The 25982-nt window shown below is 46.1% G+C and overlaps 1 protein-coding gene across 34 annotated transcripts in view; it reads left to right on the top strand.

The window, feature by feature from the left end:
• Positions 1-25982, top strand: part of LOC126295288 (uncharacterized) — a 562445-nt gene that overhangs the window by 128682 nt on the left and 407781 nt on the right. For 31 of the 34 annotated variants that reach the window (XR_007552438.1, XR_007552439.1, XR_007552445.1 and 28 more), the window contains one exon: positions 23776-23843. Coding sequence is in view for 13 of the 34 variants with exons in the window: in XM_049987719.1 (XP_049843676.1) it covers positions 23776-23843 (68 nt within the window). In the remaining 21 variants the exon portion in view is untranslated. Of the gene's footprint in view, positions 1-7747; positions 7963-23775; positions 23844-25207; positions 25240-25982 lie in introns of those variants that run through there. The other 3 variants (XR_007552446.1, XR_007552447.1, XR_007552448.1) reach the window with 2 other exon arrangements.

Consider the following 25982-nt stretch of genomic DNA (forward strand, 5'->3'; position numbering starts at 1 on the left):
CTCTCCCTGTTCCAACGCAAACAGTTTTAGGAGCTCAGGCTCTCGACACCGAAATAGAGCAAATAGGCACTTTTAACTTGATTTCTCAAGTGCATGTAGTTTTGTCACTGCCAAGTTGGTGGATTGTACTGAATCAGAAGTCTACTATGCTTTGAAAGTGGTGCAGGAAATATTTCCCCAGAATAGTGCCAAAATCGTGGCCTCTTTCTGATCCCTTCCGTGTCAGTCTATACTGTCCACCTCCAGTCTCCAGATCGACATGACGTGTTCCTAATGGACTAATAATTTCAGTCCGTAGCCCACTAATGCGGAAACTCGGCCTTTTCTGCCTGCTGTTAGGGGTCACCTGCTCACCCTTGTCTATCAGACTCTTAACAGGCCTATATGTGATGTTGCCTTGCGCAGTTGTGTTTACCACCTCTTTAAGTCACAAAAATTAACTTCATCAGCGACTTCGTGGAGATCTGGGAGTGGTGAAGACACCCCCCTTTGCCATTTCCCTGCCAGATCTCACGTCGACTCCAAAACTTCTCGGTCCTCGTCTGCCTATTCCCTGTCTGTTCCGCCAACGGTTGCAATTGGCACTTTGGTGGCCAATCTCTCTATAGTAAATATAAGGAGTAGTGTGAGACTTATTAACAATACGATCCGAGTATTTCCAATGTTCACAATTTATCTTCATTGTTTACACAAACCGGAAGTCGTTGCCACGGGGAGAAAATTAAACAGAACGATCAGCCAGCTCTCCTTGCAGACCTAGGTGTACTGCTTTCTGCAAAGATGAGTATGACACCATCTTTATCTCTTCACCAATCTGTGGGACAATACCCTCAATAAAATATCTGCTAGAATGAATTTTCACTCTGCAGCAGAGTGTGCGCCGATTTTAAACTACGCGACAGATTAAAACTGTGTGCCGGACTGGGACTCGAACGTGGGTCCTTTGGACAGTAGGCCTGTCCCCACAGCTCGTACTCTGCCAGTGCCTGGGCTCCTGTGTACCAAACTTCTCAGCAGGACTAGCACTGTGGAAGAAATGATATTGTGAATACATGGCTTAGCCACAGAACGGGGGATTGTTTTCAGAACGAATTTTCGCTCTGCAGCGGATTGTGCAGTGATTTAAAGCTCCCTGCAGATTAAAACTGTGCGCAGGCTCGGGACTCGAGCCCAGGACATCTACTCGCAGGCAATTGCTCTACCGACTGAGGTATCCGAGCACTACACACAATCTGCCCCCACTACTGCACTTCCGCCAGTAGCTCACCTACCTTCGAAACTTCAGAGACGTTTCTCGCTACCTCGCGGGACTGGCAGTCCGCAAATTGGCGCACATTCCACTGTAGATCGAAAATCTGGAAACAATCCCCCAGGTAGTGGTTAAGCGGCGTATCCACTATATCTTTTCTTCCAGGAATTTCCCTCGGCTATCGACAGCGGTCTGCTGACGAGGCCACGTTCGCGACGCCCGCGAGAGCTCTCTGCGCGCAGGCGAAAGGTACTGACCGAGGCACTGGCTAGCGACGTGGGCCGGTCCCTGCAGTCTGCCGTGCACTCCCCGGCACCGGAGACACTCCACCTGCAGCCCGACCGCACAGACGACACGCCGAAGGCGCAGTGTACGTCCGGGCCGACCGCCGACCGCAGTCGGTCTCCGAAGCTGAGCCGTGAGCTGGCTTCACCGCAGCTGCGGAAGACCTCTTCCGCCGAGGACATCCTCGACGACGACATCCTTGACGACGATACTCTCTTGTCAATGTCGGCGTGTGAGCTCAACAAGATGTTGTCCGGTTGGCCGTTTGAGGTGGTATTGCGCGTCAAGAAGAGGCGGCGTGCGCTCAAGAACCGCAGCTACGTACAGAACAGCCGCAGCAAGCAGCTCCAGCAGAGCCGGAACCTGGAGGCCACGAACCGCATGCTCGTTGCCGAACTGCGGCACCTCAGAGCGGAGCTGGCACGTGTCACGCAGACTGGCGACCTCGAACTGCAGCCCAGCTGCACGGCCGATGCCACGGTAGAACCCCCAGATTTGCCAGTGCCTGTCCATGCCGGCTGTGCGCCCGGAGGCACACTCGTCGACTCAGACGGCGACTTTCGAGAGCCGGCGGCACGACCTCCACTTGTCATTTCGACCACCTCGTCTGCCGAGGACATCCTCAGTGACGAGGCTCTCCTGTCACTGCCGATGTCCGAGCTGAAGGAGAAATTGCGAGGCTATCCGCAGGAGGTGGTGACGCGCCTCAAACACAAGAGGCGCATGCTCAAAAACCGCAGTTATGCACAGGTTTGCCGCAGCAAACGGCGACGGCAGCACCACGTGCTCGAGGTCACCAACCGTACGCTCGTCGCCAAGCTGGAGCACCTCAGGGTGGAACTGACCCGCATCGCACGGGAGTGCGACCTGGACCTGCAGCCCGGCTGCACGGTGGAAAACGCGATGCCTCCGCGGGACGAGTCTGTTCCCGCCGCCACCTGCCGGGCGCCGGCGACGACGTTCGCCATCACTGGCGACTGTTCCGAGCTGCCGGCCGAGTACGCGCCACGGCGGCACCGCGGCGAGGGACGGGTGCTGTCGTCGCCACTGGCCGTCAGTTCCGACTCGCCCGCGGTGCACCGCCACGACCGGCCGGAGCTAGAGCGGGCTATTTTCACAGACTCCTCCGTTGAGGACGTTCTTGGTGACGACACTCCCGTACTGCTGTCACTGTGCGAGCTTGACGAGAGACCGCACGGCACCCCTCGTGAGGACGTGGTGCACCCGAAGCAGAAGAGGCGCACATTTGCAAACCGCGGCCGTACGCAGAACTGCCACAGTGAAAGTCTGCGACGACACCAGGATCTCGGAGTTGACGGGCAGATACGGGTGCAGCTGCCTGTCGAAAGCTCTGTCTCGTCTGCGGTGCACCACCGTAACCGGACGCGGCGGCACCACTGCGACCTAACGCCACCCGAGCCTGAGAAGACCACGTCCACCGCCTCGTCCGCCAAGGAAGTCCTGAGTGACGACACTCTAGTATCGCTCACGGTGTGCGAGCTCAAAAAGAAACTGCACGGCTACCCACGCAGTGAGGTTGTACGCCTCCTGAAGAAGCGGTGCAGGCTCAAGAATCGCGGCAGCTCGCGGGACCGCAGCAGGAAATGGCTACGACACTGCCGGGATCTCGAGGTCGACAGTGAGGACTCAGTGCTGGTGACGCCCCCGGGCGCCAGCCCCGCATCGTACGCAGCGTCCCACCAGATGAAGCGGCGGCAGAACCACGAGCAGGCGCAACCGCTGGTGCAGTCTCCACAACCACCGCCACTGCCACAGCAGCAATACACCGTGTCCACCAACTCCTCCATTAAGGAAATCCTCAGTGATGATGCTCTCGTGTCACTCTCCACATCTGAACTCTATAAGAAACTGTACGGCTACCCACGCAAGCAGGTGGTGCGCCTCATGAAGAAACGGCGCAAGCTCAAGAACCGCGTCTACTCACGGGAACGACGCAGGAAACGATTGCAACAGCAGCTCGAGATCAGCAGTGAGGAACAGGTCCCGGTGCGGGCCCTGGACGCAAGCTCAGTGTCGTCTGCAGCACTGCAACAGCAACACCACCACGAGATGGCACCACCACCACCACCATCTCCGGCACCACCACCACCACCACCACCTCCGCCTATGCATCTGCCTCCGCCTCGGCTGCAGTATACTGTATCCACTGCCTCTTCCACCAAAAAACTCCTCAGTGACAATGATCTCCTGTCACTCCCTATTTCTGAGATCTATAAGAAGCTCCACGGCTACCGGCGTAGAGAGGTAGTGCGCGTAATGGAGAGGCGGCGCAAGCTCAAGAACCGTGCCTACTCGGAGGAACGCCGCAGGAAACGGTTGCGACGGCGCCAGGAGCTCGAGGTCGACTGTGAGGAGCGAGTGCTGGAGTTTCCCCTGGCTAACGGCTCTGTGTCGGCTGCAGCACACCACCGGCCGCCACAGCAGCACCGCCAGTCGGAGCAGCCGCCACCGGTACCACCTCCGCCGTCTCCATCTCTGCTGCCACCCTCGTGTACTGTATCCACCACATCCTCCGCAGACGAAATACCTAAAAATGACACTACAGTGTTGCCGTCGACGTGCGAGTCTGACGACAAACTGCACGACACTGGAAGTGAGGTGGTGGTGTGTGTCGAGCAGAAATGGCACACACTCGAGAAACGTGGCTACACGCAGAATGCCGACACCAGACAGCTGCGACAGTGCCGGGAGATTGAGGGCGACAGTGAGGAGCGGTTGCTGGTACATCCACTCCTCACCAACTCTGCCTCACCCGAAACACGCCACTGCCACTGGCCGCAGCACAGGCTCACCGGCGAGCTGAGCTGCAGAAGTAAACAGCTACAGAACCGGGAACTAGAGGTTAACGCTGAGGAACACGTGTCGGAGAGACCCCCGCGTGCAGTTTCCGTCTCGACTGTGGAGCACGACCGCCCTCGACAACACGGGCACGAGCTAGCACCGCAGCTGCCGTATGCCACCTCCTCCGCCGAGGGCACTTTCGGCGTAGACACACTCGTGTCGCCGTCAGTGAGTGATCTCGACAAGAAGGCGCATGGTTTTCTGTGCAGTGAGGTGGTGTGCCTCAAACCTAATTGGCACAAGCTCCTCAACTACAGCTACACACGGAACTTACACGGCAAACTGTCGCCACAGCTTCAGGATTCCATTGTCGAGAGCGAGGAGGGAGTGCCGATTCTGCTGCCGAGCGTCGGGTCCGTCTCGTCACCGGCACACCGGCCACGACATCAGGAGCGCGACCACGAGCAGGCACCACAGCGACCGTATGCCGCATCCTCCACCTCCGGCACCGTAGACGTCCTCAGTGACGACGCTCTAATGTCACTGTCACTGTACGAACTCCGTAGAGAGCTGCGCGGCTACTCACCCGAGGTGGCGGTGCGCCTCATGCAGAAGCGCCGCAAGCTCAAGAACCGCGAGTACGCCCGTGACCGCCGCAGGAAACAGCTGCGGCAGTACAAATTGCTTCAGATGAAGAAGCAGATAGCAGAGCGGCCACCGGACACCGAAGCCATCTCGCCCACCGCGTGTGATGACGACCGGCTCCGACAGCAGGACCACCGCGAGCTCACACCGCGGCCACCTCGCTCCACCGGAGACGTACTCACTGGTGACAAACTCGTGTCATTTTCGAAGATCGAGCCTGACGAAAAATTGCCCAATCGTGTACACGAGGACGTGGTGCACCTCGAGCAGACGTGCTGCACAATCGAGAATCGTGGTTACTCACGTAACTGCTGTGGCAAAAGGCCACAACAGTGCCAGGAGCCCGAGGGCGACAGCGAGGAGCAGATTCCAGTACAGCTTCCGAACACCCCACCCGTTTCACCGGCACCGCCCAACCGACACCACCGGCCGCGACAGCAGCCCCACGAGGTGGTGCCACTGCCTCCTCCGCCGTACACCGCCTCCTCCTCCGTGGAAACTAACAGTGACGATAAATGGCACAGCACCCCGTGCGAAGTGACGAGGTGCCTCGAGCAGAAACGGCCCACTCTCGAGAATCACGGCTGCACGCAGAATACCAGAAACAAACAGCTGGTACAGTCTCGGCAGTTCGAGTGTGACAGCGAGGAGCGTGTGCTGGTGCGACCTCCGTGTGAAGATTCCGTCTCGCCCGAGGCACATCGGTCACGACAGCAGCACTGGAAAGAAACCGGCCACAGCAGCAAAAGGCAACAGCACGAGAGGCTAGAGATCGCCAGTGGGGAGCACGTATCGGTGCGAATGGCGGATGCCGGTACGGTCTCACCTATAGCACACGACTACCGACAGAACTGCCCCCAAGAGTTGTTACCGCAGGTGCCGTACGCCGCCTCGTCCACCGAGGATGTTGTCAGTGACAACATACTCGACGAGAAGCTGCACAGTTCTCCGTGCGAGAAGATACCGTGCGTAGATCGGAAGTGGCCCGAGCCCCAGAACCTCCCCGGCAAACATTTGCAGCAGTACCAGGAGGTCGGTGCCGAGAGTGAGGAGCAGGTACCGCTCAGTGTCGGCACCGACTCGCCGCCGTCACACGATCTCCTCCTCGGGGAAGCACGACAACCGCCATATACCGAGTCCACTGCCTCCACTGCCGAGGACATCCTCAGTGATGACGCTCTCGTGTCATTATCATTGTTCGAGCTCAATAACAAACTGTGCGGATACCCACACGAGGTGGTGACGCGCCTCGTGCAGAAGCGGCGTAAGCTCAAGAAACGCATCTCCTGGCACAAGTGCCGCAAGGAACGGCTGCGACAGGTTCGGGTCGACATCGAGGAGCCGGCAGTGTCGTGGCCGCCGGGCACTGGCTCTGACTTGTTGACTGTACACGACTGTGACCAGTCACGACAGTATGACGACTGTGAGCTGACGCCACAGCCGCCAGATCCCACCTCCGCCGAGGAGATCCTCGATGACGATGCTCTCGTGTCTCTGCCAATTTCCGAGCTCGACGAGAAGCTGCAGAGCTACCCACCCGAGGAGGTGGTGCACCTCGAGGAGAAGTGGCGCACACTCCATAACCGGAATTACGTGGAGGACTCCTGCCCAAAACAAGTGCGACAGTGCCGGGAGCGTGAGGTCGACGGCGCGGATCCAGTTCTCGTGCGACTGCTGGGTACTCCGCCCCTCTTGTCGGCATCTCGCCACCTGCCACAACAGCAGCTGCGACGAGAGGATTCGGCACGGCAGCCCCACAACACGTCCACTACGTCCTCTGCCGAGGGTATCCTCAGTGACGACGCTCTCGTATCGCTGTCAATTTGCGAGCTCAACAGGAAACTCCGAGGCTACCCGCAGGAGGTCGTAATGCACCTGAAGCAGAGGCGGCGCACACTCAAGAACCGCGGCTACGCCCAGATTTGTCGCGTCAAGCGGCTGCGTCAGTGCCAGGCCCTCGAGGTCAAGAACCGTACACTCGTCGCCAAGCTGCAGCGCCTCAAGGTGGCGGTGGCACGCGTCACGGAGGAGCGAGACCGGTACAGGCGGCAGCTCGAGAAGCGAATGTGCCGGGCCGACCCTGCGTCACTCCCTCGTGCTGACGGCACTCCCACAGTCCTCCGACACGAGTTTGTGCGAATGTCGAGTGGTCCGTAGTGTTGTCTGCCAGGGAGAGGGCATCTGAGGAAGCTAGAAATGAGGTGAGAGGTTTTTATAGGCAAGACACGAACAGATTACTGACCGATCGAGACGGTGGTGGCAGGTGTCGATTAGTGTCGGAATCAAGTCCGAATCCCTACTCACGTCATTGGCGGCGTTTTTACCCGAACGAACAGCTGTTGTTTCGAGGAGACGATTCGATCTGTCACGTAGGCTGCGTTGAAGTTATACTGAGAGTGTGTTTGAAAAACTGATAAAAAATAGGAAGAAATCTTAAGTCACCAACAAAAAGTCCCGGTACTCCCACTAGATGAGTAGTGCCTTGCACAACTCGATGCCAGAGCACCACGTGCAATTGAAGTATAAAGAAAGCTAAACATTTTTACTTGGCACTTTTCACGTAATATAGAGATCCAGGGTTTTTCACATGATCGGTAAGGGTTAGTTTGGTCTGCCTCAATTTTTTTTTGGTAAGTGCAAGGCTCCTTCACAGCCATTACAGTAATACAGTAATCATCCTCGATCAGAACTGTACGACGAAGAAGATGTATCACCTCTACTTTTTATTTGCGATCTTTGAATAATTATGCAAACTATTACGTTATTAAGAAACCAGTTACACACATCCAGATCGGTGATCACGGACCCTGAAGATCGCGCACCAACTTAACAGTGTTCCTCAGTAGATGGCAATCGTGTGGACTTTGGATCTGGACATCCAGTTGCTGAAGGTCTTTCTGAAGTCCATCCTCCCATCGCTTCCTCGATCTTCCAATTGGATGGAATGTTTCCGGTTTTCCTGTAAGCACAGCTTTGACCCGGTAAGTGTCTGCCAGGGTTATTCTCCGCACGTTAAGTTTCTGTGCAGTGTTCAAGTGTTTCATTCCATGTCTTCAGGTGTTCTCTTCGTGGATTAGTCAAGAGATCTTTTTCCTGATTTTCCATTCGAAATTAATGTGTTCTCACCTTCTTTTGTATTGCATAAGGCTTCTGTCCCACATAACAATGTTGGTAGTGTCACTGCATTGTGGAGTTAAGTTTGGTTTTAGTTGATACATTTTTGTAATGACATTATCTACTTCAGTCTGAAGTAACCTTGATACATTAACATACATTGATTAATTTCTTGTTTTAAATTATTATTTCTGTTGAACCAGGAACCAAGATATTTAAATTTTGCAGTCTGGTTATGTCTCATATTCTTGCCTGTAATTGGGTGTTATTAGAGCTTCTCTGTCTACTTGTGTTATTTCAGTCATCTCTGCACATTCTTTGCTGTTTCCCCTACAGTGCCTGTCATCTCTTCCTCCGTAGCTGCCATGCCGTCTGCGTATCCCAGTAACTGTGATCTTCCAGTTATCTTTACTCCTTTGCCTCTCTTTACATTTCCGGAATTACTTTTGTGAAGACGAAATTGAAAACCAGTGGTGAAATTATGTCACCTTGTCTCGCACGAGTTCTGATGCTGAATTGCTCGGACAGCTCCCGTAGGTATTTCACCTTGGCTTTTGTCTGCACTGCACGCACCTTCAACAAGTTAATTATCTTCCATAGTATGCCAATCTCTGTCAAGATGACGTGCATATTTAATACGTGTATAAGCTCACCAGGAAAAAAAAAATTAGTCGTCCCTGTGTGCACATACAGACGATAGATGAATTGGTAAGCTTTTACAGGTGGTGCAGTGGTTGAGTTGTGCACTCAACGGTGTGTGCACTGTCTCCATATGAGTGTAAAGGAGTAGCGATCAGTGAGACATTTATGTTTCAAGCAGTCTGTAGAGGAACAGAAGGTTCCAAATGATTGGAAAAGAGCACAGGTAGTGTCAGTTTTCAAGAAGGGCTGTCAAGCAGATGTGCAAAACTATAGGCCTATATCTCTGACATCGATCTGTTGTAGAATTGTAGAACATGTTTTTTGCTCTCATATCATTTCATTTCTGGAAACCCAGAATCTAATCTGTAGGAATCAACACGGATTCCCGAAACAGCGATCGTGTGAGACCCAACTCGCTTTATTTTTTCATGAGACCCAGAAAGTATTAGATGCAGGCTCCCAGGTAGACGTCGTTTTCCTCGATTTCCGGAAGGCGTTTGATACGGTTCCACACTGTCACCAGATAAACAAAGTAAGAGCCTACGGAATATCAGACCAGCTGTGTGGCCGAATTGAAGAGTTTTTAGTAAACAGAACACAGCATGTTGTTCTCAATTTAGAGACGTCTACAGACGTTAAAGTAACCTCTGGCATGTCACAGGGGAGTGTTAAGGGACCTTTGCTTTTCACAATATGTATAAATGACCTAGTAGACAGTGTCAGAAGATCCGTGCGGCTTTTCGTGGACGATGCTGTAGCATACATAGAAGTTGCAGCATTAGAAAATTGCAGCGAAATGCAGGAAGATCTGCAGCCGATAGGCACGTGGTGCAGGGAGTGGCAACTGACCCTTAACACAGGCTACTGTAATGTACTGCGAATACATAGAAAGAAGGATCCTTTGTTGTATGATTATATGCTAGCGGAACAAACGCTGGTAGCAGTTAGTTCTGTAAAATATCTGGGAGTATGCGTACGGAAGGATTTGAAGTGGAATGATCAAATAAAATTAATTGTTGGTAAGGCGGGTACCAGGTTGAGATTCATTGGGACAGTCCTTAGAAAATGTAGTCCATCAACAAAGGAGGTGGCTTACAAAACATTTGTTCGACCTATACATGAGTATTGCTAATCAGTATGGGATCCTTACCAGATCGGGTTGACAGGGGAGATAGAGAAGATCCGAAGAAGATTGGTGCGTTTCATCGCAGGGTTATTTGGTAAGCGTGATAGTGTTATGGAGATGTTTAGCAAACTCGAGTGGCAGACTCTGCAAGAGAGGCGCTCTGCATCGTTGTGTAGCTTAATGTCCAGGTTTCGAGAGGGTGCGTTTCTGGATGAGGTATCGAATATATTGCTTCCCCCTACTTATACCTCCTGAGGAGATCACAAATGTAAAATGAAAGAGATTCGAGCGGGCACGGAGGCTTTCCGGCAGTTTGTTCTTTCGGCAAACTGTACGCGACTGGAACGGAAAATGGAGGTAATGACAGTGGCACGTAAAGTGCCCTCTGCCACACACCGTTGGGTGGCTTGCGGAGTATAAATGTAGGTGTAGATGTAGACATTGTAAGTAAACATGAGAAATGTAAGGGTGTGACAGAATTGCAAAAAGGGGTAATCGTGCTGTCTGTGCCAGTGATTGTACAGTGTGTGAAGTTGCTGGATTTGTAGGTGTCCCGTGATGGGCTGTTTGATGTGTTTGCAAATAGTGGCTTGGAAACATGCTGTCAGAATTGTAGTTGAAAAAAAATCCTGACTGAGAGTGACCATAGATGTATTGCACAGCTTGTGAATCGGAATTGCTTCCAGATACGTCTGGAATTGCTGCAGGTAGTAAGTGAAGTTCTTTTCCTACCTATTAGTGGGGAGCGCTGTGGTGGGAAGTGCACATTTGGAGCCACTCGTGTTGGAAGAGGCCATTGCTCACACAGACACAAAAAGACAACAGCAGTGTTTGTTGGCCTGGAAAAATATTAGACTAGTTTCCTGAACACTCCACCACCTTATTACGTGTCGACTGGCCTGCACAATCATCTATATGGAACCTTGTAGTAAATCCTTGGGACATGTTGGAAGAATGGTGAAACCCCCCAGGTATCAGGTTCAGGATAGGAAAGGATTACTCATCACTACGTGAAAGGAGACCCGTCAGATAGTTCGTCATTTTCACCAGATTAACATTCATTTAAGAAAAACATACTTATCAATTAAATTCCAGATTAATGACATCATCAAAACCATCAGAATTACAGTAACATATAAAGTGACAAACTAGTGAAATTTACCAATATAAACAAAAGGAAATGGCATTCAATAAACACAAGACATACGAGTTGTTGAACAGTAAGAATGAAATTTGAATTGTTCGGTAATTTACAAAGTTCACGAGTTGATCCCGCTAAACTCCACAGCCTACAACCCTGGCGGCAGTCGCTCAACCCGGGTGTTGCTTTGAGGAACAGGACAACTACTCAACTTTTGCTAGGCACCACAGACGATGCGGCAAAGTGCTCCCACGGCAGTAACTTAGACCTCGGGCATTGGGCAGAATGCTCCATAAGTCACGGCTGCAAACTCCAAGGTAGACTCGTTTGTTTTGCAATCAACTGTGAACATAAATCACATGCGTGACAGCACCCTCAAGCAATAACAGAATATACACTCACAAATTATGAGTCTCACTTTAGCAAGATACATACAACTTATAACCTCACACACACACACACACACACACACACACACACACACACACACACTTCAAGCTTTCGCAACCCACGGTTGCTTTATCAGGAAAGAGGGAAGGTCAAAGAGTTTGGGCAGAGATGTCAGTCGAGGCGGAAGTACAGAGGCAAAGATGTTGTTGAGTGACAAGTGATGTACGAGGGGTGTCAACTTGAATTAGCGGAGGTTGAGGCCTGGTGGGTAACGGGAAGAGAGGATATATTGAAGGGCAAGTTCCCATCTCTGGAGTTCTGATAGGTTGGTGTCAGTGGGAAGTATTCAGATAACCCGGATGGTGTAACACTGTGCCAAGATGTGCTGGCCATGCATCGAGGCATGTTTAGCCACAGGGTGATCCTCATTACCAACAAACACTTTCTGCCTGTGTCCATTCGTGCGAATGGACAGTTTGTTGCTGGTCATTCCCACATAGAAAGCTTCACAGTGTAGGCAGGTGTTTGTATGTGTCTGGATATGTGCGGATGGATATGTGTGTCCCCGTGAGTCTATACCTGTCCACCCCCCTCCCAAGGTAAGTCTTTCCGCTCCCGGGATTGGAATGACTCCTTACCCTCTCCCTTAAAACCCACATCCTTTCGTCTTTCCCTCTCCTTCCCTCTTTCCTGATGAAGCAACCGCGGGTTGCAAAACCTTGAAATTTGTGTGTGTTTTTTATTGCGTCTATCTACCAGTGCTTTTTCATACACACACACACACACCTTCACAAGGCGTTTAATAAGATCAGGGGAAACTTGCTAAGATTGACAGAGATAATTAGAATGGATTTTGTCGTACACAATAAATACATACGCCTCTCTCTGGGTAAGGTGATAAGCGAGTACGTGTAGCTGACAAGACGCGGGACAAAGAGAGCAGTTGCAGTTAACCCCCCCCCCCCCCCCCCCACACACACACACCAACACTTGAATGAGTATTGCTAAATTGGCTTAAGAAACACTAGTTAGGGTGAACTTAAGCAGAGCAGAAAATTTCACTCGGTAGTAGCCCTACATAATTCAGTTGCGACTAAAACACATTAACGTAGGTTAGAATGAATACACTTTACTAAATCACAATTAGATATATAAAAGTTGTAGCCAGTACCTGATACGGCACCATGACATTGCCACCGGGTACAGTGCCACTCACCAGTGTTACCACTTCAGTTCATAACATCGCCCCCCAAGTGGGTGGACAGAAACGGTTTACCAGTTAACAGAATCACATGCCTTCAAAGAAGATGCACTAACAATCATTAGCCCCTGTCAAGGCAAGACACACTGCAAAACAAATACATATTATTCTCTGAACAGGACACAATAACATTGCGCCAATATTCCTGTTGTTGTTGTTGTCCTCAGTCCTGAGACTGGTTTGATGCAGCTCTCCATGCTACTCTATCCTGTGCAAGCTTCTTCATCTCACAGTACCTACTGCAGCCTACATCCTTCTGAATCTGCTTGGTGTATTCATCTCTTGGTCTCTCTCTACGATTTTTACCCTCCACACCGCCCTCCAATACTAAATTGGTGATCCCTTGATGCCTCAGAACATGTCCTACCAACCGATCCCTTCTTCTGGTCAAGTAGTGCCACAAATTTCTCTTCTCCCCAATCCTATTCAATACTTCCTCATTAGTTATGTGATCTACCCAGCTAATCTTGAGCATTCTTCTGAAGCACCACATTTTGAAAGCTTCTATTGTCTTCTTGTCCAAACTATTTATCGTCCACGTTTCACTCCCATACATGGCTACTCTCCATACAAATACTTTCAGAAACAACTTCCTGACACTTAAATCTATACTCGATGTTAACAAATTTCTCTTCTTCAGAAATGCTTTCCTTGCCATTGCCAGTCTACATTTTATATCCTCTCTACTTCGACCATCATCAGTTATTTTGCTCCCCAAATAGCAAAACTCCTTTACTACTTTAAGTGTCTCATTTCCTAATCTAATTCCCTCAGCATCACCCGACTTAATTCGACTACATTCCATTATCCCCGTTTTGCTTTTGTTGATGTTCATCTTATATCCTCCTTTCAAGCCACTGTCCATTCCGTTCAACTGCTCTTCCAAGTCCTTGGCTGTCTCTGACAGAATTACAATGTCATCGGCGAACCTCAACATTTTTATTTCTTCTCCATGGATTGTAATACCTACTCCGAATTTTTCTTTTGTCTCCTTCACTGCTTGCTCAGTATACAGATTGAATAACATTGGGGAGAGACTACAACCCTGTCTCACTCCATTCCCAACCACTGCTTCCCTTTCATGTTCCTAGACTCTTATAACTGCCATCTGGTTTCTGTACAAATTGTAAATAGCCTTTCGCTCCCTGTATTTTACCCCTGCCACCTTTAGAAGTTGAAAGAGAGTATTCTAGTCAACATTGTCAAAAGCTTTCTCTAAGTCTACAAATGCTAGAAACGTAGGTTTGCCCTTCCTTATTCTAGCTTGTAAGGTAAGTTGTAGGGACAGTATTGCCTCACGTGTTCCAACATATCTACGGAATCCAAACTGATCTTCCCCGAGGTCGGCTTCTACTAGTTTTTCCATTCGCCTGTAAAGAATTCGCGTTAGTATTTTGCAGCCGTGACTTATTAAGCTGATAGTTCGGTAATGTTCACATCTGTCAATTTTCACATCTGCCAATATTCCTTTAAATAATAAATCCTCAGGGCTAGAATATTGATAGACACTATGTTAAGGTGCACTCTCCAAACAGTCAGTTACCTTTTTAACTCCTTTTTAAATAACAGGAGGCAAGAGGAGGCTCCGTCACCAGAGCTCCAGAACACGACCTTCGTCACTTTCTTTATCAGCTGTCCGACATTTGACAAGTCGTTTCGTCGAACCCAACTCGGCCCAATTAAAACCCCACCTCCGGGCACTGCTGCTCCAGCCCCCCTCCTTCCGTCACGTCCCGTTCACAACTCACTGCCGCCGTGCCGAGCCTCCACCTCGACCAGAAAAACCGAATATCAGTCACGAGGGAGGTGGCTATCAATACCGGTGCAAGCAGTTGTTACGCCAGCAAATTGAGTCGCCACGGCTCGAGTGGGTAAAATGTCGACATCAGCCATCCCCCCAGTTTGGTGGAAATACGCAATCAAATTCTAAGCAAGTTGCTTAACCCATTAGCGCCGGAATTTTTGTGATTTTTTTTAAAAAAAATTCCTTTATTATGTCTGTAAAAGTCATAAATTACACAACAGAGTTGTTTCGACGAAAGTCATTACCGCCATTAGTGAGATATTTGATGTTGCCGTATAACAACGCTAGGTGCTTTCACTACCTAAGTTTATATGGATTACAACTTCAAGTAAAATAAGTGGTTATTGAAATTTCTTATTACATATACAATTTTTGTGCAAATTTATTATTCAGTCTTCATCATACAATTGATACTTAATCCTACATTGCACTTTTAACAGATTGTTCTCACAATAGATTTACCGTCCTCGTGTGCACACCTTTTCTTCTTCTTTCCTTCTGTGTGCTGGACGAGGTGGTCAGTCTTATCAAACCTAATTGAATCTGATATGCAGATGTCGGAACATGTCCTCGGTGCAGATGGTCTCCCGACTCCTTTTGGTAAAGCTTGGTGTCTTTGCAATGACACTGTTGCTACTTCTCTCTTGAAATCAAGCTGAGAAATAGTTTGGTTTCTTGCTTTATTATACAAAATCCAACTGTTTTGTACGGCGACATCTAACATCCGTGTAAAGAGACACCAGTACCATTTCTTGCTTCTTATAGCAATGCAATAGCCTGCTAGATTCTGATCTATCTGATCGGTACCTCCCATATATGTATTATATTTGGCTACCAGTTTTGGTTTGGGAATCATTATATTTCGCTTTTTTAGTTGTGAGAATCTCTTGACTTGGCCATCTTCTAGTGCATCACATGAAGAAGAGATCATTGTGACAACTGAGTTGTCCAGCCACTGCACATACAATAATCCATCATTCTTTTCTATTCAGATCTGGGGGCTCAACAAACACATCACCTTCAATATCGTCATTATAAAGAATCTCCAGCACCTCAGCAAGTGAGAAACCCCTTCTAAAACAAAAAACAGAAAATTTGTTCTTTTACCGAGTACAAGCGCCTGGCGTTACCATACGGCAACACCGATGTTCAAACAGCCTAAATGAATGTAATTTATTTCACAGCAAGCAGTAACCTCCAAAGAATATGTATTTGAGTGCTTAAAGCACAACCGTACTAAAAAACCAAATTATATATCGTAAGTTACTGTGTAAAACATACTTACTCGAACTTGTACGCCATTTTTCTTCGTCATTCAGCAAACAATGACTTCTGACACTGCTTAAGCCGCAGAATTTAAATGTATTGTTAACACTGGTGCATTGTAGTGATTTTTACAGTCCTGTGGAACGGAATCTCACTTCGTAAATGTCGTGGAATCGACTATTTTAAAAATGTGTTAGAAACGTTGCCATACGGCAACACACGGCGCTAATGGTTTACCCTGGATGTGGCGTACCTGCCCAACTTTGTGGACTCCCTTCCTAACCGAATACAAGCAGTTATCAAGTCCGAGGTTGGAATTAAATGACATTAAATAATGGTTGTAATGATTTATCTAGGGGTGACTAATTTTTTGTCTGACTAGCTTACTATCACAAGCTTTTGAGAAATCTACAAATATTACCAAAAGTCAATGATTGGATTCCCAGCATTTCTTCCAGATTTGCCTTCTGTTGAAAATGTAGTCTACAGTTGGAGCTTCCAGCCGAAAAACCTCATTGGTAATTTCTATGAGTATCTTCAGCCACAGGCTTCAGTTTTTCAAGAATTAAGAACGCTAGCACTTTCTGTGTACATGTAGTCGAGAAATTCGTCTGTAGTCACTGCAATTTCCTTTACTGTTCCATTTGTATTGTGGGATAATTGTAGAAGACCCTTGCTCTTTTGGGATCTCCTTCCTCCACTTTTCACTTATGAGACTGTATATTTTTTTCTGAATTGTTTCATCTACTACCTTCAACATCTCTGTAATTGTGCTATTTTCTTCTGGTGTCTTATTATTCTTTAAGTTTCTCAATTGATCTTTCAGTTTACTGTTCTTCTTCCTCTACATATCTGCAATTCTTTTTTCCTGGGGGGACACACTTGGGATCTTCAGCATTCAGCAACTCCACCTGTCAGGAATCCTTTCCTTTTCTGTTAGCCTATTTCTATTCTTGTCATTAATTTCTTTGAATTTTCCTATCGGCTTCCAGAAAAGTGCTTATTATTTATAGTGGAGCTCTTCACCCTCCGTCAGGCCACACAGTACTTTCGGCGACACAGGTTTTCCAATTGTATCGTCTGCTCTGACTCACTCGGTGCCCTTCAAAGACTCTGTATGCTGTACATCGCCCATTCCTTACTGCAACAGGTCCAGCAAAGCTTTCACTCTCGATGGATCCACCGGGATGTTTATGCGAGTTCACGGGCACATCGGACTGACGGAAAACGAGGCTGCTCACGCTGCTGCTGAGGCTGCAGTCCTCGTAACTCGGCCCGCTAGTTCTTCCACTTCCTCCAGTGATCTCTGTGTTGACGTCTGTCACCAGGTGGTGTCACTTTGGCATCAACACTGGTCTTCCCTTCACGAGAACAAACTTTGGGAAATTAAATGTGTTCCTGGGGCTCGGCCAACCTCCGCTCTGCCATCTTGCTGCGAGGAGATCATTTTAGCTATGTTGCATGTTGGGCACTATGTTTTTAGACACCACCGTTTGTTAAGTGGTGATCCCCCACCACTTTTTGCTCATTGTCCTCTACTTTTGAAGGTTTGCCATTTCCTGATTGAATGCCCTTTTTTAACCACCTGTATTCAAATTTCTGTTAGCCATCTGATTTATCAGCCATTTTAGCAAACGACAGACAGGCTGTCGGCCCCGTTTTACTTTTTATCTTTTGAAGCAGTATGGTGAAGGACATTTAATCTTTAGTTTGGGACCTCCGTTGTGTTTATGGTGTATTTTAAGGACCTTTCTCAAAGTCCCTGCTTTTCACTGTATTTTGTCCATCACTTGGGTTTATCGTGTATTAGCTTTTAGCTTCTTTTTCATGTTCATATTCCATGATTCTGACATGGTTGCATATGACCCTAATTGTTTTTGTGTCCTAAAACAAAACAAAATGAACATTCCATCATTTAAAACATTTTTCTGCTATGTCATCTTATTTTGTTAATTAGTCAGAAATTTTCTTTTCTCTGTCCTCAGATTCCTGCTTGTTTCTGTTTTCAAATTCTTAGTTACACTCTAAGACAAAAAAAGACAACACACCATGAAGAGATTATCTGATTGGGATGGATATCGGTGGATGTGATGTATATGTACAGAAAAGCAAGTGATTATAAGTTTAGGAAAGTTAGATGATTTATTCAAGAGAACGAGCTTCACAAGTCAGTAAAGCGTTTTTACATCTTGTAGCTGATCAGTAGAGTTGTTGGATGTCCTCCCGACAAATTCTTTCCAATTGGCATGTGTGAACGTCAGAATCCTGAGGTGGTTGGGGGCCGCTGCCCGTAATGCTCCAAACGTCCTCAGTTGAGGTGGGCTCCAGTGACATTACTGGCCAAAGCAGGGCTTGGCAAGCACAAAGGCAAGCAGTATAAACTCTCACTGTACATGGGCAGGCATTATCATGCTAAAATGTGAGCCCAGGGTGGCTTGCCTCGAAGGTAACAAAACGGGCTGTAGAAAATCGTCAGTGTACCGCTGTGTCGTAAGCGTGCCACGGATGACGGGAAAAGAGGTCCTGCTACGAAAATAAATGGCACCCAGTTGCTACGACGGGCGTCAGTCAGGTTGATACCCCACCGCTGTCTGGGGCACCTTCAGGCGTGACTTCGGCCTGGAATCTCATTGACTGTAGTAGAATTGTCTTCAGTGACGAGTCCCGCTACAAATTGAGGCCCAATGACCGGCGAAGACGTGTCTAGAGATGGCCCGGACAGTGGTGGGACACCGACCTGACTGTTGCCCGCCCTACGGCCCACCAACTGGGAATGACAGTCAGAGGTTCCATTTGTTTTCATAGCAGGATGCCTTTGGCTGTTATCCGTGGCAACCTCACAGCACAGTGGTAAGTCGATTGTACGACGGTATCCTACACCCTGTTGTATTGCCCTTCATTTCAAACCATCCTGGGCTAGCATTTCAGGGCGGTAATGCACGCCCGCACAGGACGAGAGTTTCTTCTGCTTGTCTTCGTATTTGCCAAACACTACCACGGTCATCGAGATCGCTGTTTGGAGCTTTACGAGCAGCTCCCTCTGACGAGCTTAGGATATTTACAACTCGACAATTGGACAGAATTGGACTCGATATCACTCGACATCCGGCAACTGTATCTGTCAGTGCCGAGCCGAATAACTGCTTGCATAAGGGCCAGATGAGGAACAATGTGTTGTTGACTTGCTCAATTTGTGAAGCTCTTTCCAATTTTTCTGACTCTGTAATTATTTGTTTGACTGTACCTGTACATCACATTTACCAATTTCCACTCCATTTAGATAATTCCTTTGTTGAACATCTTTTTTGCCCCCTAGAGCGTATTACTCTATTATTGAATACCGTATCAAAGTACATACATTAGATCCTGAAATTAGCCATAACATACTGAGAAAAAAAGGGAAAAAAATGGTGTGTGACTTGAAGATATGTACAATCTTGTTTATTCTCAACAACACATTTTGATATTCTATTTGTTCATTTTCATGCCATTGGACAACGAAGTATCTGGTTCACGTGAATTTGTATTTTACGTTATTGACTTGTACATTTATCCAACGAAGCTACAAATTGGCAAAAACCTCTCGTGTACCTGAATAAGTTTTCACTCTGCAGTGGAATTCACACTGATTTGAAACTTCTAGTTAGCACACCACTGAAACTTGAAATTCATTCAAGGAGCAACCCCCCACGCTGTGGCCAAGTCGTGTCTCCAGAATATCCTGCCTTCCAGGAGTGATAGTCCTCTAAGGTATGTGAGAGATCTGTAAAGTTTAGAAGGTATGAGATCAGATACTGATGGAGGTAAAACTGTGAGAGGGTGGGTCAGAGTTGTGTTCAGATAGCTCAGTCGGTGGAGCACATGCCTGTAAAAGGCTCCGGCTCAAAAGTCCCAGTCCAGCACACAGTTTTAACCTGCCGGGAAGAAACGGCTGTCATTCACATTAGAAATATGTGAGCATCGTGTACCTCACTAGTCCAAGGTTTTATATATTGCAATAGTCCTTAGCTGAAGCAGTTACATTTCCTCTCGTACATAGACATAAATCGGGCACCACAGATAATTTATTAAGAAGAATCTACCTGTGCATTCAGTAACTGCTACACGTGTCAACTTTCTTGCGATTAATTTGCCGTGCAAAACACACACATCTGTTAATATGCGTGTGATATCAGCTAATTGGTATATCTTTTAATCACTTATCATCAGGGAACATATTGTGCTCTTGGTAGCATATTGTGCAGTTTCCTGGTGTGTTAATGTGTAGTTATAGTTTTGATGTGCCCTTCACATGAATCAACTAATAGAAAAGTACAAGAGTAAAGCAAATATAAGCAGGAATTTTTGTTGAACGCGTCTTTTTGTAAATGGATAGCAACGTAATCTCAGCTTGTCGGTGCTTTGATTTCCACGGTTGTTCTCCACAGCTGGAATGTGTTGTACTATTCCTTTGGTCAGAATTACAATGTCAGAACAGGAGGCATCGAAATACATTGCACAGGGCGTTATAATCAAGTTACTCACAATAGAGGGTGTAAAACTGTACAAAATTTTGAAAAGAGTTGTGGCAGAGTTCAGAGACAACTTTCTTAACAAAGACGCAAGGGTACAGCTGGCACATACCATTTTTACGAGGAGGAGAAACAGTTTAAAGTGCAGCTCACCGACTTCACTCAAGGACCAGCACGACTGAGGAGAATATTTGCTTTGTTGTTGTTGTTGTGGTCTTCAGTCCTGAGACTGGTTTGATGCAGCTCTCCATGCTACTCTATCCTGTGCAAGTTGCTTCATCTCCCAGTACCTTCTGCAGCCTACATCCTTCTGAATCTGCTTAGTGTATTCATCTCTTGGTCTCCCTCTAAGATTTTTACTCTCCACACTGCCCTCCAATGCTAAATTTGTGATCCCTTGATGCCTCAGAATCTGTCCTACCAACCGATCCCTTCTTCTAGTCAAGTTGTGCCACAAATTTCTCTTCTCCCCAATCCTATTCAATACTTCCTCATTAGTTATGTGATCTACCCATCTATCCTTCTGCGTTCTTCTGTAGCACCACATTTCGAAAGCTTGTATTCTCTCCTTGTCCAAACTATTTATCGTCCACGTTTCACTCCCATACATGGCTACTCTCCATACAAATTCTTTCCGAAATGACTTCCTGACACTTAAATCTATACTCGATGTTAACAAATTTCTCTTCTTCAGAAACGCTTTCCTTGCCATTGCCAGTCTACATTTTATATCCTCTCTCCTTCGACCATCACCAGTTATTTTGCTCCCCAAATAGCAAAACTACTTTACTACTTTAAGTGTCTCATTTCCTAATCTAATTCCCTCAGCATCACCCGACTTAATTCGACTACATTCCATTATCCTCGTTTTGCTTTTGTTGGTGTTCATCTTATATCCTCCTTTCAAGATACTGTCCATTCCGTTCAACTGTTCTTCCAAGTCCTTTACTGTTTCTGACAGAATTACAATGTCATTGGTGAACCTTCCTTCTCCGCGGATTTTAATACCTACTCCGAATTTTTCGTTTGTTTCCTTTACTCCTTGCTTGATATACAGATTGAATAACATGGGGGAGAGGCTACAATCCTGTCTCACTCCCTTCCTAACCACTGCTTCCCTTTCAGGTCCCCCAACTTTTATAACTGCCATCTGGTTTCTGTACAAATTGTACAGCCTTTCGCTCCCTGTATTTTATCCCTGCCACCTTCAGAATTTGAAAGAGAGGTATTCCAGTCAACATTGTCAAAAGCTTTCTCTAAGTCTACAAATGCTAGAAATGTAGGTTTGCCTTTCCTTAATCTTTCTTGTAAGATAAGTTGTAGGGTCAGTATTGTCTCACGTGTTCCAACATTTCTACGGAATCCAAACTGATCTTCCCCGAGGTTGGCTTCTATCAGTTTTTCCATTCCTCTGTAAAGAATTCGCGTTAGTATTTTGCAGCTGTGACTTATTAAACTGACAGTTCGGTAATTTTCACAACTGCCAACACCTGCTTTCTTTGGGATTGGAATTATTATGTTCTTCTTGAAGTCTAAGGGAATTTCGCCTGTCTCATACATCTTGCTCACCAGATGGTAGAGTTTTGTCAGGACTGGCTCTCCCAAGGCCGTCAGTAGTTCTAATGGAATGTTGTCTACTCCCGGGGCCTTGTTTCGTCTTAGGTCTTTCAGTGCTCTGTCAAACTCTTCACGCAGTATCGTATTTCCCATTTCATCTTCATCTACATCCTCTTCCATTTCCATAATTTTGCCCTGAAGTACTTCGCCCTTGTGTAGACACTCTATATACTCCTTCCACCTTTCTGCTTACCCTTATTTGCTTAGAACTGCGTTTCCATCTGAGCTCTTGATATTCATGCAGGTGGTTCTCTTTTCTCCAAAGGTGTCTTTAATTTGTCTGTAGGCAGTATCTATCTTACCCCTAGCGAGATAAGCATGTTAGCCAACTTATTGAAGACAATTGCAGAATATCATTTGGTGAAATTGCTACAGAGTTTGACATAAGTTACAGTTGTGCTCAGGCAATCATTACTGACAACCTCAGATTTCAGAAAGTGTCTGTAAGTTGGGTATGTCATCTTCTCATTGCAGAGTACAAATTTCATTGTCTCAATGTGTGCAAATGGCTGCTAACGCGCTACCAAACTGAAGGTGAGCATTTTATGTGCTGGATTTTGACCTGTGATGAAACACGGGTGCACCATTACACACTGGAATCTGAAAACACACAATGGTGCAAAAGTGATGAATCTGCACCAGTCAGAGCCAAAAACTGTCTCTCCATTGGGAAGGTTCTTGTAATGATCCTTTTTTATTTTAAAGGAGTTCTCATTGATTTTCTCTACAATCTTTTTACTGGGAATGCTTTATACTGTTGCCAACTTGTGAACCCAACAAAACATGCGTATTATCAGAAACGGCAAGCATTTCCAATCCTGGATGTGATCGTGCTTCATGACAACACTTGACACACCCCACGGCTGCCCGATCTCAATAAAAATTCAGGAATTGTTCTATACCACACTAGAACACCATCCTTACAGTCCAGACATGTCGTCCTGCAATTTTCAGTGGTTTGCGCCACTGTTTGGATAACAATGGTGCTGTCAAAGCGTTCGTACACAACTCGCATCTGTTACAGCCATGTTCATTTTATGAAAACTGGTTCAAGACACTGCTTATCTGCTTGGAAAAATATATGAAATTCTGGAGACTGTATAGAAAATTAAGATCTTGTATATGAATTTTTTGGAAGCTTAAATAAACTAATGGAAAAAAGTTACAGTTTATATTTGCTTCATCCTCGTATCCTAACATTCGAACAAAGCTGTCCATTTGCTAACTCTTGAAAATGATGAAGTAGACTCCTTGTAACAATTCCCTGTAGGCAGTAAACTGTCACATACAAAGGGTTTTAAGATGGGTGTGTATTGCAGTTAATCCATTCCAGTGAATTTCTCACATTGTGAATATTTTGAAAACCCTATTGACACAACTATTCCACAGTTTATTTTGGCAATAGACTTAAATTATTGCACAGCACGTGCCAACATAACAAAAGCAAAATATAATTTTCACTTTGGCCCCATCGCATTATGGCGTAAGCACAAAGGCCATTAGCATTTCTGTCTGATTTTTAACTTTTTGAACAGACCTTGTATTATCAGGTACTATGCTGATGTACATCTGTGTCCTACAGATCTCTGATTAACATTCTCATTGCTGTGACTTTTCATTTCTTATTGCATTATTATTAATGTTTGGAAAAAAATAGTTTTTAGAACAAATAACATAGCATAGCACATGCTGATTCTGTTGTGTAATGTTGTTTTATTCACTTGCTTTAATTCAATGGCTCCATTTAATAAAATGGTATTTTAACCATATTACAGGTCTGCATTCAACATACATACAGCATTTTAGCCAAATTTTGGGATGTCAGACAGTGAAGCTTAATAGTCGTACAAATGAAACAGTTATTCATAATCAGGCTTTAGGTGCAAAATCCTTTTTCCACATATTTAATTCTGTTGTTGCAGGTACATCATTCGGCAGTCGTCACATCCGACAGTACAAGGAAAGTTTCACTGTCAGCTTCTGCATTTCAGTAAGTTGGAAAATTTCTCTTATACAGTAGCTAAACCGGCCAGTAACCAGAACAAAAAACTGAATGGTGTTCAGAGCTATTAACTTGTCAAATCCTTCTTTTGTTTGAACAAGGATTTGCCATTCGAGGGGTGCAAGACTCGCACCTGCTTTTGTGTGTGGCCAGCCTCGCTTTGCTTTACTTGTTGCACTACCTGCATTCAGATACTGTGCTGATATTGACTAATAATATTGAAGTCTATTTTTGTACCTAAATAGCTAAAGAAATTAAAAATTACTTGCACAGTGTGTGATGAATCGTGCAAAGCTAATACTGTGAATATTTCTCAAATGAGGTGTGTAAAGTTGTGCTGTTTCCTTGGAATAGAATTTGTAGCAACAGGCAAACCTAATCTGTACAGTGGTAATGTAACAGTAGCACATGATAGTGTGTTTAATAGAACAATACCTGTTGTTACTACAAAATGGATAATGGAGATGATTTGTACCATAATTGACTGCACTGTAAAGTGTAATACCATTTGTTTGTGAGATATTACTTTTAAACTCTGCAGACATTCGTAGGTAAATGTGGGGACATCTATGCTGTTTCACTTATTTTTATTTCCATTGGACTTATTTTAAAACTGTTGTTCCTTGTTTAAAACCAATCTTGAAATAATAAAATATTAAATTATTTTTGAGTGAAGTCCGTGGTGACAGTCTGAACTTTTGTGTAGCCTTAGGTCTGATTGTGGTGAACAGTAGCGAACTAATAGGCGCCCACCAGTTTATGTATTTCAGGGTGTATACGACCTGGGAGATCCAGGAAAGACCCAGGAATTTTTTAGTCCGGGAGAAAACCGGGAAAAACCCGGGAATTGTTTAGAATTCCGGGAATTTTTCATTGTTTTAGTTTTCAGTTAAATTTTTGTGATTTTGACTGGTAAGAACCAATACTCTAACAAAGGATATTACTGTATCATGCTATTACAGGATAATACTGCAGAAACAAAACATGAATGAGAGGGGGGAAAAAAACAAAAATAAAACTTTGGTTGCAAAGGAAACGCGCCATATACAACAACAAAACACAGTGCTCATACAAGCGTCTGCCAACAGCAAAGTGTGTCAAAGGCTTCAGGAAGACTATGAATTGCTTCCTAACAACAAATTTCCTCCGATGCCCGTGACGTGGCAACTGTTTAAATTAGATTCGTTTGAGCAGTTGCGGGCGGGCTCTTGCGCATGCGCAGTTGAGTCGCTTACGAGCAGTACCTTCTTTCGCTTCTGGTTACAGAAGTATGGCTGGGCGCCACTACTTAGTATTGCACCGGTTCGGACATGTAGTAAATCTGGCTCTGGTGCCCAGATCAGCGTGAGCTGTGGTGGAGAGATGGAATGTCTCCACGTGACCTGTGATTACATTAAGTGATTTTGTTGTTTACTTACAGTTTATTTTCTCACGTTAAATGGTAACAAACAGATTATTGTGGGTGGGAGTTATCAAATGAATTAAAATACTTTTGCATAATTACGGAAGGCTATATTATTTGTTTTAGATTTTATTTCCACCTTCCTGACAGTCAAGCATTCACCTTGCAGAACAGCTTTCATTAATCTTTTCTGCTTTATTTGAAACGAAGTGTTTACTTTCACACTATTGCCTAGTTTCAACTGTTCGCTGCATTTCAAGTGCACGTATGTCATTATGCCATAATAAAGAACCAAACATGAGATAATACAGTAAGAATCTGGACACATGAATGTGCATTTTAAGCCGAATTATGGATTTTAGTATGGTTCACGAAATTCTGATGCTCTTGAAGTATCCTCTGTTGTCTTGTGTCTTTTATGGCACAATGTAAGATCATTTAATGTTTTACACGTACGAACATACGGGCTTCCTGCATCATCGTAGCTGCACAAGTCTGGTGATGCCTATTATCTGGCACTCTCTTGCAACTGCTGAAACGAACCTATTTCTAAAAGGCCGCAGGAAAATATTGGAAATGGTGGTTTGAAAAGCGTTACATTCAAACCAAATTTCCTTTTACGTAAGATGAACTATGTTTGAGAATGTACGACAAATTTCTTAAATCACAAAGCGTTTGACTCTCATTTATTTATAATTCAACTCTTTGAGGAAGAATTTCGAAGA

Source organism: Schistocerca gregaria, chromosome 11 (assembly GCF_023897955.1).
Source record: "Schistocerca gregaria isolate iqSchGreg1 chromosome 11, iqSchGreg1.2, whole genome shotgun sequence".
NCBI classification, from domain to species: Eukaryota; Metazoa; Arthropoda; class Insecta; order Orthoptera; family Acrididae; genus Schistocerca; species Schistocerca gregaria.